The 15101-nt window shown below is 39.6% G+C and overlaps 1 protein-coding gene across 2 annotated transcripts in view; it reads right to left on the bottom strand.

Annotated features, from left to right (window-relative positions):
* The window catches only part of LOC111154100 (neuroblastoma amplified sequence), a 333307-nt gene that overhangs the window by 167319 nt on the left and 150887 nt on the right, over positions 1–15101 (bottom strand). For both annotated transcript variants that reach the window (XM_022513484.1, XM_022513482.1), the window contains exons 29-31: positions 11634–11736; positions 7317–7546; positions 4104–4216 (exon numbers count right to left, since the gene is read on the bottom strand). In XM_022513484.1, coding sequence (XP_022369192.1) covers positions 4104–4216; positions 7317–7546; positions 11634–11736 — 446 coding nt within the window. The remainder of the gene's footprint in view (positions 1–4103; positions 4217–7316; positions 7547–11633; positions 11737–15101) is intronic.

Here is a 15101-nt window from a genome sequence, read left to right as displayed (position 1 = left end):
AAATGCATAAAGGAGAATCTGCAGATGAGCTACACACATGCCAAACACTCTCACCAACACCTTCTACGAGACACAGACAGTGAACCATGCCCAGGAAACCACGCCCAGGAAACCACAGACGCAAAAGACCAACTTCGGTCACTCGTGAACGGCATCAAAGGCACACAGCAACACAGGCAGTTCTGGGTGCCACTGCCGAAGTCCAAATCTAAACTGTGCAGGTGACACGACTCAGAAGTCACTTAGCTGATGAGTGAGAACACCTGAGTTTCCTTCTCGAACCTTAGTTTCACAACCACTTTGTCAGTAGAGAATGGTCTACTATTTACAAATACAGGTTTGAATTCTAGCTCCACGTGTGTGTTTAGCTATTTAACCCCCTGAACTTTGATTTCATCATCTGGAAGCTGAAAACAATAATAGCCACTACTTCATAAGGTATTTTTGAGAATTAATAAAAACCTATAAATAAGGACGCCTGGGTGGCTCAGTGGGTTAAGCCACTGCCTTCGGCTCAGGTCATGATCCCAGGGTCCTGGGATCGAGTCCCTCATTGGGCTCCTTGTCCAGCAGGGAGCCTGCTTCTCTCTCTGCCTCTGCCTGCTACTCTGCCTGCTTGTGCTCTCTGACAAATAAATAAAATCTTAAAAAAAAAAAAAACCTATAAATATATTTAGAACATAAAAATCACTCAATCAATGTTAGTTATTGCTATTACTACTGCTACTGACCTAGTCACAGAAATGCTTATTAAGTATGGAATCCTCTCATGCAAAAATGCTCAGTGCTTCAGACACAATTTTCAGGTCTGGCTAGAGAATCTTTTATGATTACCTCCATCTGAGGAAGGTGAAGCTCAAAAACATGACAATGGCCACAGGTCACACAGCTCAAAGTGGCTGAATCAGAATTCAAACTCGTACATGACACTAGTGTGACTCTGTCTTGCCATCAGGGTCAGTCCTTCCAAGTCAAGAATGTACCTTATTCCCTTCATCATTTCGATTTCTGGAATAGGGGAAGAAACTAACTCAGAATGGAAGGAAAACAAGTGGAAAGAGGAGAACAGAGGAAGAATGAGAAAGCAGGTAAGAGACTCTAATTCTACCACCAGTTAGAAATAAGGACCTCCATGAGAAGTAACAAAAATGACAGTTGATGACTAGAGCTCTTACGAAGTCCCAGGCACTGTGCACACGTGGCCTTAACACTTCTGAGCAATTCTAGAAGGTGCTTCTTAGTATCCCCATTTTGTAAATGAGGAAACTTACACAGAAAGCAAGGTCAGATACCTGTCCAGTTACGCAGCAGTAAGTGGCTCCAGGCTGGCTTTACCCACAATGCTTGGCGACTAAAAAACGATTTACCCTACTACAGAAAGAGCATGAGGGACAACTGAAACATCTCAAATCTGCTCACGTGAACAGTAAGAATAATTTACACAAAACATAACATCCAAATTATGGGGGAAAACACAGACATGCGCACACACACAAACACTTCGTAGGAGACTCAAACGTAAGGACCCATTTTTACATATTTCTGTCCCTGTTTTCTATTAACTCCTTAATTATAATATAGCTAGTACCACTAGCCCTCCCTTGGTGACTAGGAGCAACTCCTGGAGTGTAAGCAAAGGCGGCCTTAAAACAAAGCAAAGTGACAAAATGAACAACACGTGCTATAAAAATACCCGGACCGTGAATGTTCAAGTATCAAGTTACTTTGTCCAGTATTCCCGAGAAGTACAAAAGCAGCTTACACCTAAAGTGTATCTGCGGCATAAACACAAACAGGATAGAAAGGCAATATCCCATCTTCCATCTAGAAGGTCTTCTGACATTCATTTTAAATAGGAAATCAATAGATCAAGCTGGAAAACTGTCAAGACATGAGAACAAATGTCTTTTTTTTTTTTTTAAAGATTTTTTTATTTATTCATTTGACAGATAGAGATCACAAGTAGGTAGAGAGACAGGCAGAGAGAGAGGAGGAAGCAGGCTCCCCACTGAGCAGAGAGCCCGATGCGGGGCTCGATCCCAGGACCCTGGGATCATGACCTGAGCCGAAGGCAGAGGCTTTAACCCACTGAGCCACCCAGGCGCCCCGAGCAAATGTCTTTCTTAACACACACTTCAGTCAGGAAATTTCTCAGAAGTAAGCGCACGGTAGCAGGTTGGTTGCAGATTTTCAAACCCATCAGATGATGTACGAATACTGCCGGCAAAAATACTGCTAACTGGGCACCACAGAAAATTAAAGTTTTATTTATTATTTCAAGTCAATTGAACTAAATCTTTAGCATTTGGGGGACTGCAAGAAGAGGTTTTTTTGTATTACATTAGTCCACCTGGAATAAATAAGTAGCTAAATACACACATATAGGGGCGCCTGGGTGGCTCAGTTGGTTAAGCGACTGCCTTTGGCTCAGGTCATGATCCTGGAGTCCTGGGATCGAGTCCCATATCGGGCTCCCAGCTCCATGGGGAGTCTGCTTCTCCCTCTGACCTCCCCTCTCATTCTCTCTCTCTCTCTCTCTCTCTCTCTCTCAAATAAATAAATAAATAAAAATCTTCAAAAAAAAAAAAATACACACATATACACAGAGTCAAAGCTATAAGGACTTGGCCTTAGAAGAGATATAAGAAGGGCAAGCATCATAGTGTTCTGGACTCCCCCACCACTGAATTCTTGATTGAACATGTGTTTCAGGGGAGACAGTTCATGATGTAACACATTCGAGAACAAAATGAAAATATTTTTAGTAACTCTGATTTATTTCCACAATTTTAAAATCTTTGGGCTCAAAAGTTACAGGAATGATACTATGAAATAGAATTTTCCAGTAATTGCACAATCTCCATACTTACTTAAGATGCTACAGGATATGTATAATCATGTGGAAATTATTTCTAATGCTATTCAAGGTAGCAGAAATACTACCTCGTTCAAGTCTAATAAATTTATCTGACAAGCAGAGCTTTAATTTTTAGTAAAACTATAATGGAAACCCACAAGAAAACGTGAGAATGAGTCTAATGACTTATATCTCCTAAGATCCATCTGACTCAAAACCCTCAAAACACATGACAAAGACACCGAGGAACCTGTAACAGGACCCTACTGTCCAAAGTTATCAGGAGTTTAAAAAAAAAAAAAAAGAAGAAGAAAAGGAAGAAGAAGAGGAGGAGGAAGAAGAGAAGGAGGAGGAGGAGGTAGAGGCAGAGGAGGAGGAAGAGGAAGAAGAGGAGAGATAATTCTCATGAAAATTTATCAAAAACCAGAAACAGAAAGAACCTCGCTACACCTCCCCCACTCCCAAGCCCAAACATTTCCAGGGTTAAGAGTGAAGGAAAGAGATTACATGGAAGGCACCAAGCATACTGCTGATAACCACGCTACCCACTTCACTTAGGGCACTGAGGTCCAGAGTTCAAGGCAATAGGAAGTCTACCACCCACCTGTCAGGTAAAGTTCAGGACACTGGGAGACACACACTGTCCTCATAGCACAAAGGAGATAATGACACACAACTGCATATCAGCATGCTTGTTTGGGTGGTACTACACAGATGTGTGCACTTAGGTAGAAGAATTTGTGCAACGTTAAGATATCGCTAGTAATTAAACTCTAAACAAGAACTTCCTGTCATTCCTTTGAATAAAATAGTATCAACACAATTAAAGAATTTCTGTAGTAAGCATAAAAAATCATCTATGATCACGTTTAGCTACTTCCAAATCTATGCAACTGAAACAAAATACAGAAATAAACTGTACATCAAAATTGATGGAGATCCGAAACTCTAATCCACAATACCCATTTGGTTTTATCCCATAAAATTGACTGGCATTATTTCTTTTAATGATATAACTGAGAACTTACAAAATAAATTTATGATAAAATGTTGGATATATTTCTTCTCTGGGTTTCCACTTAAGGTTTCCTTTGAAAAATGGGGCAGAGGGTCAGATCTATTGCTAATGGATTAAATGACCAAAAGTACTCCTTAATTCAAACAACTACAAAGGAACTATGCTAGTGAGTCAACGCAAAGTAAGTTAATACTAAGTTAGTAATGCACCATTAAATAGAAAACTCACCTTGCAAAGGCAGGATCTTTACCCCAGACTCTTCGAGACACCCAAGGGCTTGGATAAGATCTAACTCCTCCTGAATGGCAGCTGGCCGGTCAGTCATCAGCTGTAAGCAGCACCTAGAGCAAATAAGATCAGCTTTGAAAAAGGAAAAAGAAGTAACAGATGCTTGGCTAAGATGCCTTTCTATATTCAACAACATGAGATCCAACACATGTTTATCAAAAACCTCCTACATTCCAGGTATCCTGCTAGACGCTTTCTGTTGCCTTGCTTAATCCTCTTAGCAAGCCTGTGTGATAGGCAAATAGCATCACCCACTTCCTAAGGAAGCCAAAATCAAAGCTCAGAGAGGCGAAGTGATCTGTGCAGGGCTGTACCGAGGGCAGGGAACGGTATCACGTTACAAAGCAAAATACATTAACTGCCTTCAACACTCTTTTTACTGCTGACTCCGAAGGTAATAATCATACAGGAAAGGTTTAAAAAGGGAGACAGAACTCAGATAATTTCCAGTTATTCTTCTACGAAAAACAAACATCTTGTTTGGTGACAACTTCAACTCCGTTAAAAGAATAAGCTGAGACACGGCACAAAGGACATTTTTCTGATCATAAGAAGAGTCCGTTTGTAATGCAGTGCTGAGATGAATACAGGATAAAGAGACTTGGCTAAACCAAGAATCTCTAACACCTGTCAAGTATTTTAAGTATTTTTTTAAAAATCCAGACAAAGTGCACTTAAGAGATCTTTTCATTAACAAATAAACTTACTTTCTGAAAGGTGCCTGTGGCGAACGCTGGGACGCAGGACTAGAAAGAGGCAGAGATCGGGCCAGGAAAGGCTAATGGTGCTAAAGTCTTGAATTGTCTGATGAAGATCCCTGGGCCCCGGGATGCATTGCGGGACTGAGCGATGGATGGAGGCCTCCCTTGCTTTGCAAAATTGTAAAACTGAGCCAAGATGAGCACTAACGCATGCTGCTGATTCAAATGCAACAAGGGACGAGCCTACGTGCAACAGCTACGGAAAAACTACCGCGCTACCTTCAAACCCACAAGTTCCCAGTTCCGGCAATTTCTACCACACATAGGCTCGCAGCACATGCCCACATGCCCACACATAATTAGGGACGTTCACTACCAGTGTTTTTACAATACAACAGGATGAATTTTTATCATGAATTAAATAAATTGTAGAAAAGTCAAACAATGGAGTATTCTACAATCATCAAAAAGAATAGATCAAGCTGATACGCCCTCTTGAAAAAAACCGTCAGTATAGATTGTAAGTGAAAATAAGGAGATCCAGAAAGGTACGTACAAGTCGTAAGCACTCATTTGTGATTTAAGAAAGAGGAAGGTAACATTGAAGAAATTATTTTGGAAGGATAAATGGGAAAATGATTTAAAAAGATAGCTGAGGGGTAAAGTTAGGGGAACAGGAATGAAAAGAATTATTGTAAATACATATCCTTTTTTGTACTGCTGAATATTTTTATCCTATGGATGTATTATTTCCTCAATTGAAAAATTAGTTCATAATAATTTAATCAGTAAGATTGTATTGGTATTAAATATAACTGTGAACATTTAAATATATCTAGCTCACAGATCATCATCAGTCTGGTGTCACCTTATATACACATACAACATGTTTTCCAAATTAAGACGTGTCCTTGTGGGAGAAAAAGGGAAATATTGGAAGTGTAGATTTAAAAATGATCTGTGAGAACATCGGCCAAAAAGATTTAGGTCAAACACAACTCCCAGTTTCAAAAGCTATTCTATTTGATATTTTCATCATCTGAAATAGAAATATAATCCCTTAGGAGAGAAGAAAAAAAATTCACTATTTTTAACAACTCTGTCAAGTTCAATAACATCGTTTGAGAAAACATGGTTCTCTCTGTGCTAAGATCACTGGGGAAAAAAGTTTCCTTTAAGCTTTTAGCTGCTAGTCATTTGATGGAAAAAAATAAATCTAAGTAGCTAACACAATCACTACATCAAAATAAATTCCAAATGGGCTTAAAATTTCAATGTGAAAATATAACTATCAAAGTAGTAAAAAAAAATGAAAAATTATTATAATGGTCTTGGAAATTAAAGGTCTCTCAAAGGATAACACACAAGACAAAAACTATAAAAGAAAACATAAAAATCTTAAAAGATTTTCAATAGCAATTTGAAAGATAAATCATATATATAAAAACTTGAGGGACGCCTGGGTGGCTCAGTTGGTTAAGCAGCTGCCTTCGGCTCAGGTCATGATCCCAGTGTCCTGGAATCGAGTCCCACATCGGGCTCCTTGCTCGTCGGGGAGCCTGCTTCTCCCTCTGCTTCTGCCTGCCATTCTGTTTGCCTGTGCCCGCTCTCTCTCCCCCTCCCCCTTCGAAAAAAAAAAAAAAAAAATCTTAAAAAAAAAAAAAAAAACTTGACAACATGGTTAAAACATGTAAGAGAGGAAAAGGGCAAATGTCCTCATAAGAATCAACAGTAGAAAGGGGTGCCAGGGTGACTCAGTCAGTTGAACGTCCAACTCTTAGTTTCAGCTCAGGTCACAATCTCAGGGTCATGGGATCAAGCCCCACACTGGGCTCTGTGCTCAGCAGGGAGTCTGCCTGAGGATTCTCTCTCTCTCTCTCTCTCTCTCTCCCTTTGCCCGTCCCCCCCCCACATGCTCACACACTCTCTCTCAAATAATAAATCTTAAAAAAAAAAAAAAGAAGAATAAAAATATCGACACTAAATTTCCAGTACAACAGGCCAAGAGAGAAACTGAATCCACAGTCCAGAAATTTCCACCAGGAAGGGACTTCAGAGCTTTATCATCCAATCAGCTCCTTCAACCCTAAACAGAGCACAAGTCATGTAAAGCAGACAGCCACTGCCTCGATGCGCTACAAATTCCTAGAACTTGAATTTACAGGCTAGCGCATGAATCCTTTCTAACAGAAGCAATGTACAATCTCACCGATAATCGGCAAGAAAGACTGGGAAGGCATGCTGGAGAAAAGCGGTCACAAGAAGGATGATGAATATTCATAAGGTAATTATCTTTCTGTATGCAAGCAATGAATAACTGTGCCCCATACAGTATAGTCAATCTGTACTTGTGGCAATATGTTTTGTAAAGGAAAGAATAAAAACCAACAATGGAGTTTGTGTACTCTGACTTGTCCCCCCGCTCCCATGGAAGAATACAGAATTACTCTACCTGGCCAGATCCATGCAGCTATCCGTGAGGCTGGTAGAAGAATTAAAGTACTCTCTGCTGGCGGCCAAGACCAAGTCAATACTCCTTTCATAACCGACCCTGTACTGGGTTTTCCCTTTATGGGCTACGCTAGAGGGTGGATTTATGGAACAGGCGCTGCAGTGCATCATCTGCCCAGCTAAGCGGATATTTTCAAGGCGATTGGAACACAAAAGGCTTTCTGTAAATATCTGGGGGAAAGAAGAAACTTTAATTAGTTAAAGAGGGCAGATTCAGTTCTCAACAAAATGAAGACTCTGACATCCAATGAAATCAATTAAAAATACAACCATCCTAAAAGCAGCAGTAGCACGACACTGTGAATGCACTAAATGACAATGAAGCGCGCGCTAAGTGGTTAATTTTATGTTATGTGAATTTCACCTCAATAAAACAAAATCATCTTCTAGGAAGAAGAAATAACTTAATGGAACAAACCAACTGGAAGCCTAACACAGTTGATCCTTGAAAGCATGGGCATTAGGGTGCTGAACTCCCATGCAGTCAGAAATCCCCCTATAACTTTTGACTCCCCCAAAAGTTAGCTACTAATAGCCCACTGTTGACCAGGAGCCTCACTGATAATATGGACAGCCAATTAACACATTATTTTGTATCTGCTGTATTCTATAGCTGTATTCTTACAATAAGGTAAGTTGGAGAAATATTAAAATCATAAAGAAGAGAAAATACATTTAATACTGTACTCATCAAAAAACCAAACAAACCCACCTATAAGTAGACCCCTGTGCTTCACACCCATGTTGTTCAAGGATCAATTGTATCTTGATGTATCACAAGGAATGTTTAAGTGAAATATCTGGAATTCATACTCATTAAAAACAGGATTCCTTACTATGCAGTCATCAAAAGAAATGAAATCTTGCCATTTGCAATGACGTGGATGGAACTAGAGGGTATTATGCTGAGCGAAATAAGTCAATCAGAGAAAAACAATTATCATATGATCTCCCTGATATGAGGAAGTTGAGAGGCAACATGGGAGGTTTGAGGGGTAGGAAGGAATAAATGAAACAAGATGGGATCGGGAGGGAGACAAACCATAAGAGACTCTTAATCTCACAAAACAAACTGAGGGTTGCTGGGGGGAGTGGGGTAGGGAGAGGGTGGTTGGGTTACCGACATTGGGGAAGGTATGTGCTATGGTGAGTGCTGTGAAGTGTGTAAACCTGGCGATTCACAGACCTGTACCCCTGGGGCTAAAAATACATTATATATTAATAAAAAATAAAAAATTATTTTAAAAAAACAGGATTCCTTAGACATACGGTCCCATATTCAATAGGGCCCACTCCACTTAAACTATAACATTTTAACTTTTTAAAGAAAACCTTTGAATACAACACATATAATTTATAACTGCTTAAGCATCTGAATTTAGTCTTACAAACTAAGCTGTCATGCTATAAATACAACATTGACTTTTTTCCAATGTGCAGACTAAAAACTATTTAAATAAAACAAGAGCCACTGATGTAAGGTATTCGTGCAAATATCATTGCATTCTACTAGGTAACTAATAGCATCAATTAACATAGAATTTACTGTGTAACTGAGAATATTTACTCATTACCTAGTCCAGAAAAGTCTTAAACAAAGAGATCTACACTAATAATGTCAATATATAATTAGTATAAGAATTTCTCCAAGAATGTTCACCCCATCATCTGCTGGATGAGGATAGCACAGAAATAGAAGCAAGAGATGAAAAGCAGATTTCATGGAGAATCAAGAATCTTCTTACAATTAAGACTACCCCATTTTCAAAGGATCCCCTTATTTTCACTTATTTCTAGGCTTCTAGGGAAGGTAGTATTTTTAGACAGGGCTTTATTAAAATGACTATGATAAGGATAAAATTACTAATATCTATAAGGGATCTGCTACAAAATACCTATTGTGACAGAAAGCAAATTACTAATGAACAACCCTAATCATTTATAACTGACAGGTGAAAATGGCTTACTCCAAGTGACCCAAATGACTTAGATATGACAATTTCTCTATTCCTTTGGTTTATCCAAGTAAGCCATAAAGAGTTAATGTCTAAGATTGAGAAATGCAATTCACTCACTCTAAAATTTAAGTTTTTGCTAAAATGAACAATATAGATTTCTGCTCTACATGCTGTAATGGAACCTTTAACTTTCTCAAAAATTGTGCCATTGAGCTTTCAAATTATTTTCCAAGAAAGCAACCTCTACTATAATAGCCAAAAGTCAGTAAAACAACATAGCATAATTTAAAAGCTACTAAAATAATATTTAAAATGTAATATTTAAAATGTAACTTAAAAAATATATAATTTGCCAAGTCCATATTACCTTCCTCTATAACCATTTCAAGCTGTTATAATGTGCTTTCAAATGTTCTCTCAAAGGAGAGAGGCTAACCACCAGAAATCATTAAAATATCAAAGCTAATAAAAAGGTGTTAATATAACAAAATATAACAAAAACAGGGGCGCCTGAGTGGCTCAGTCAGCTGAGTGTCTGCCTTGGGCTCAAGTCATGATCCCCAAGTCCTGGGATGGAGCCCCATATCGGGCTCCCTGCTCAGCAGGGAGTCTGCTTCTCCCTCTACCTAGGGCTCTCGGTGCTTGTGCTCTCTCATTCTATTGCAAATAAATAAATAAAATCTTAAAAAAATACATAACAAAAACAATAAGTCAAGTTGTTATGAGCTAGTTCAAGTGTAATATATTTATTGCCAATTTCCAATCAGAATCAGAAATAGGAAAATAGCAAAACAATGCCGTTCCAACTTAAAACACTATTGCAGACGTATAAATGATGGTTAGGCTTTGGAGCCCATGTGAATACAGATTTTCTCCTGGAACTGGAATTCAAGTTTCACTTTAGACACAAAAGGGGAAGCTACTGGCAGTTTTATGTACATGGTTTGAGAGTACTATCATCAATGTAAACTTCACACTCCTTCAAGAATTTAAAAACCTGACATTCCAATATAAAACCATTTCTCAACAGTCTATATTAGCACTCTTTTGTTAAAATCACCATGAATAAAAATACCAACCAATTTCACAAAATAGAGACCTATTTGTAGAACTCTTTTATCAAGGGGTCACACTTTATGATGTCAGAGCAGAGCAACACTAGAAAAGATTCTAAACGATTTCACATTTGGCTTATTGAGGAAAAACTCAAAAACCTGCTTTTAAATTTTATCTCATTCAATGAGTTAGTTGGATCATTTTTCCACATTTTCCACAAGAACTAGGAGTAATTTGGTGGTAAGATACATACCCTCCAAAAACATTAATTAAAGCCCCCTGGGTTACAGTCCTGCGTCAATTAGCAGCCATTTCTTAAGTAGCCTTTGTGTTCCAGACAAGACAATAGACCCTGGGGGGACAGGAGGCTGAACACGAGTATGATAATGCCTACCTAGGGGCTCCTGACCACAGGGAAAACCGCACATGGAAACCAGTTACTGCATTTGAAAGAAAGACTATAATAGAGACAAGTTACATGAAAGGACAAAGGCAGGCATCCTGGAGGGCTTAATTAGTGAAGTGAGTCCTGAAAATTACCAGCAATTTTCAGATAAAGGAAAGGGGAATAGATCCAGGCTCGGGGGAACAAGGCAAGTGGAGTCATGGGAGGTGAAGCTGCGAGGTGGCTGGAGAGTCAGGGCAGGTCTGGGGGGTGCGGTGGAGCAGGGGGAAACATGGCGTCCCCTGTCCGTGCAGAGTGGCACGCGGGGAGAGCAGCGCGGGGGGAGAGCGGGCACAGAAGCTCGTCTGCCACGGCCTTCTATGCCACGCTAGAAAGTATGGCTACTCTCTGATGCGCACATGGAATAAGCAGCCAATTTTAAGAAGGGGAGTGTCGTGAAAAGGTGTTTTAGAAGAATGCCCTGAATCAGTGTAGATTAGAAATGTGGAAGCGGGGAGACAAGTGAGGAGGAACTGCAAGTTAGCAGAGATAGGACAGATTGGAAAGGCTTTTCCCAGCTACATCAAACAGGCATTAGTGACCACCAAGACCACGGAAGTGAGAGGAGTCCAGGAGTCCGTTTCCTAGCTGAGGATTAACTCGCTGGATAACCGCTGTTGCAGTGATCGAAGACGGAGGGACGGGAGGTAAGATACCTGAGTGCTCAACCAAGAAAGTACTGCTCTATTCACCGCTATGACTCAATGGTATTACTCAGAGTGAGGGTCATGGTCACCACCTCTGTGTCCAGGAAACACTGTAACAGCCAAACTTCCCAAACTAAAAACAAGGAACTTACCTCATAGCAAGCATCAGAATCCAGGCAGGTGTAAACATTCTGCTGCATAGTTAACATGTCTTGCAGCAACGTTCTCCAATGAGACTCACTGACAGGAGGCTGCCTGGTTGGGGGCGGGGGGAGGGGGAGGGAGAAAAAAAAAGATTTCATGAAATCTCTCTTCAATTGGCCAAAGGTTAAAAAAAAATTGGTATCACCATTCTATATGGCACACAGCTCCCAAATGACCAATAGGAATAATCTCATTTGAATTTCCAGGGAAAAACGTCAATCAGAAGGAAAAGTTGAACAGCCCTGTGTCAATGCTAGAGATGCTGCCCGAGCCACCTTGGTCTTCGGCTACCTAGACACAGAACTAGAATGGCATTAAGTGATAATAGCAAAGATAAACAAGCTATGAGTTTTCAAGACAAAATAAAGCACAGAAAGGTAGGGCAGCTGAGATCTAGCAGAAAAAGCACTGGGACACAGGAGAATTGGTTTCAATTCCATCTCTATCAGACTGCAACCCCCACGGGGGATCTCCTTAACTTCAACTATATTGTGCAGACCTGGAAGGCCACCAGAGGCCACCCCTGGCATCAGTCAAGAGGCTGGGGACCCCAGTCCATCGGCAACGCAGCACTAGTGGCTGTCTCAGTGGGAGCCCTTGCAAGGGTCCACAGAGTGACTGACCAAGCTTATGCACATCCCAGGGGACAGCCCTGGTGCCAGGAGAGAATCTCATAATATAGTGGCAAGAGCTGCCCCGTCTAACTCAGGAAGGAGTTTCATGCCCCCCAAGAACCTATCTTTTGTAATAATTCCACAGGTACAGTTCTTAGAATCTCCTCAAGGACAAGCCAGTGACCACACTTAGGAAAGCCCAAAGCACAAAACCCCTATCAGGTTTTCCAGTCCATTTCCAGTTCCTCGAGGTCAGAAGCAATTTACCAACCAAGGATCGGGTTTATACAACCAATGAGGCACACATGGTCTTGTTGATCAGATAGCATTTTACGTGGGTACCCAGGCTTACAGAGTTAGAGAATTCATCGTTCAGGTTCTCCTGCAGCAGGGAGAGCGTCTGTTAACAAATTCACGAACAGACACATGGTAGCTGCATGATCATGAACACTTAGGGTTCCTGACTTCCGGTTTCCTCACTTAAAGCCCATCTTGGAGAGTGATAAGAAACGGAGGAGACTGATTCTGATAGAGCATAGGCATTGAAGCAAGACGTTCCTAAGTATAAAGACAAGCTCCATTACCTGTACGGTTCTGAATATGTCTCTTAATTTCTCTGAGCTAGGTTCCCTTTTTGTACATTGTGAAGATTAACTAAAACTAGAATGTATGAAAAGATACTCCCCCCGTTTTTTCTGGTATAAAATAGTATTCAATAAATGTTAATGAATGAATCTGAAAGTTACAAACACATTTCTTTGGTTCTATAGTTACATCCATGATTACTAATATTGTTTAGCAGGAGGAAGAAAGTGTTGTAATTCTCTCTGCTTCCCCCAGAAGCTCACCTTTGTTGAATATATGTGAATTTGGAACCATTATTTATATTTACTTGCTAACCTTGCTGCTCGACATAATCCTGAATATCACTGTTTGAAAGGGCAGATTTTATTTTGTTTTGTGCTTGTCAAATACCATTTAGATGTTTCTTTCCCAAGTCTCTTCCCCTTTTTTATGCATTAAAAACGGCAAACAGACTATATGCATATAATAGTATTGCTATGGGAAAAACATGTATTTGAGATCATTCCTATGAAATTTCTGGTCTTCATGAAATTTTTCACCAAAATTTTTAATAACATATGCTTCATTTGCTTATAGTATTTTATATTTATTACACAAAATGAGTAATTACTTCTATCACCTATGCAAAAAGCATAAGAGAATACTTTTTTTATCTCAGCATACAAATGGAAAAAACAAACTGACATATTTTCATGTCTTCCACGACAATCCCTGAAGTGTGTCCATTAGTTAGACCTTGATACATGAACTCTTTAGGGAACTTCAAAGAACTGGAGGGCTCCTTCAGATCTGGCTTGCAGGTAAGTAAGTTGCAAAATGTTTGATGCAGAGAGTGTCCATCTTGCACCAGCTGGATAAAATCGAACCTAGGCATTGTCTAGCTGAATTCAAATTCTCATAGCCCAGCTGTTCTTCTGGAAGCCATCAACACTGGGACAGATGGTATTAATGTTTTCTCACACATGGCTAGCCGTAAGTACAGGTTCTAATTAAAATAAATTATAAGACATTATTTACAATGGCCTTTTCAGAATACATTCAGTAAATAGGAACCAAGAGTAGAACCTGAAGGCACTATACCAGAGAGTTGCAAATTAACAGAGAGATCCTTAAGTATAAATTGATGTATTAGTTACAGCCTTGGAACTGAGGGATATTTTCCAGGGAGAAACAGTGTTGCACTCAAGATGGTAAAACTTGATTTGCGCAGATTCAGTGAAATCTGCTACCGTTTAGAATATGCCTAAGAATATTCCCATAGATGCTGAAGGCCAAGCCGTGGTGGCATATATGAAATAATTAAGATTTACTTCAAATTAACTAGTTTGAAAAAAGAGGCCATATTCTCTTACATACTAGAATAGAACAGCATGAGTAGAGATTAACTTCAAAGGTTTCAGAAGTGTTTGAGGAACTCAAGGAAAACACAGGAAGTGTTCTAGCTATAACAGCAAGGCTTTCTTGAAGAGTGGGTACTAGAGTAGAGTTAGCATGATCAGAAATACTGACCATTTGTTTCTAGCTGTAAAAAAAAAAATCTTAAGACTTGAGTTGCCAAAACCTTTTAAATTGTTCATTTAATAATTTTTGAGAAAGGGCCATTGATATAGATGGTCCCATATTAGATGTATGAGAACTATAACACTTGCCCTAGAGAAGCTTATCATCTCCAAAGGAACATAAGGCACATACATCAATAACTATAGTTCACTGTTAAAGAAGACAGATAGGGAGAGAGACAGATATAAAATGCCAGGGGGTTTCTTAGGAAGGAGAGTTCCCTGAGCAAGCCACTACTGGCTGCATTCCGTAAGCAGTTTACTACTGTTGGGTGAGCTTGGGATTTCTGGAGCCATCTAGGTGGTGCAAGTGTAGCTCTCGTAGGGCTTGGGTAGAAGTAGAGCAGTCTCTACTTGCATGGGACATGATATCGTATACAGAAAGTCCCACGGAATAGCCAAAACAAAAACGAAAACAAAAAACCCTACTGGAACTAATACAGATGCCCCACAAGGTTGGAAGACACAAGCTCAATATATCAAAATCAAAAAAATATATGTCAACATTTCTACACACCAGGAGTGAACAATCCAAAAATGAAATTAAGAAAATTCTATTTATAATTTTAAAAATTAGAAATATTTTATAGTACACAAATGTCCATAGCTTAAGCTGTAAAAACCAAAACTCAAAACAAACCAAGAAGTCCATAAACAG

The sequence above is a fragment of the Enhydra lutris genome, unplaced genomic scaffold (genome assembly GCF_002288905.1).
Source record: "Enhydra lutris kenyoni isolate GAN:26980312 unplaced genomic scaffold, ASM228890v2 scaffoldscaffold35, whole genome shotgun sequence".
NCBI lineage: Eukaryota > Metazoa > Chordata > Mammalia > Carnivora > Mustelidae > Enhydra > Enhydra lutris.
This window is presented reverse-complemented; position numbering and strand designations above follow the sequence as displayed.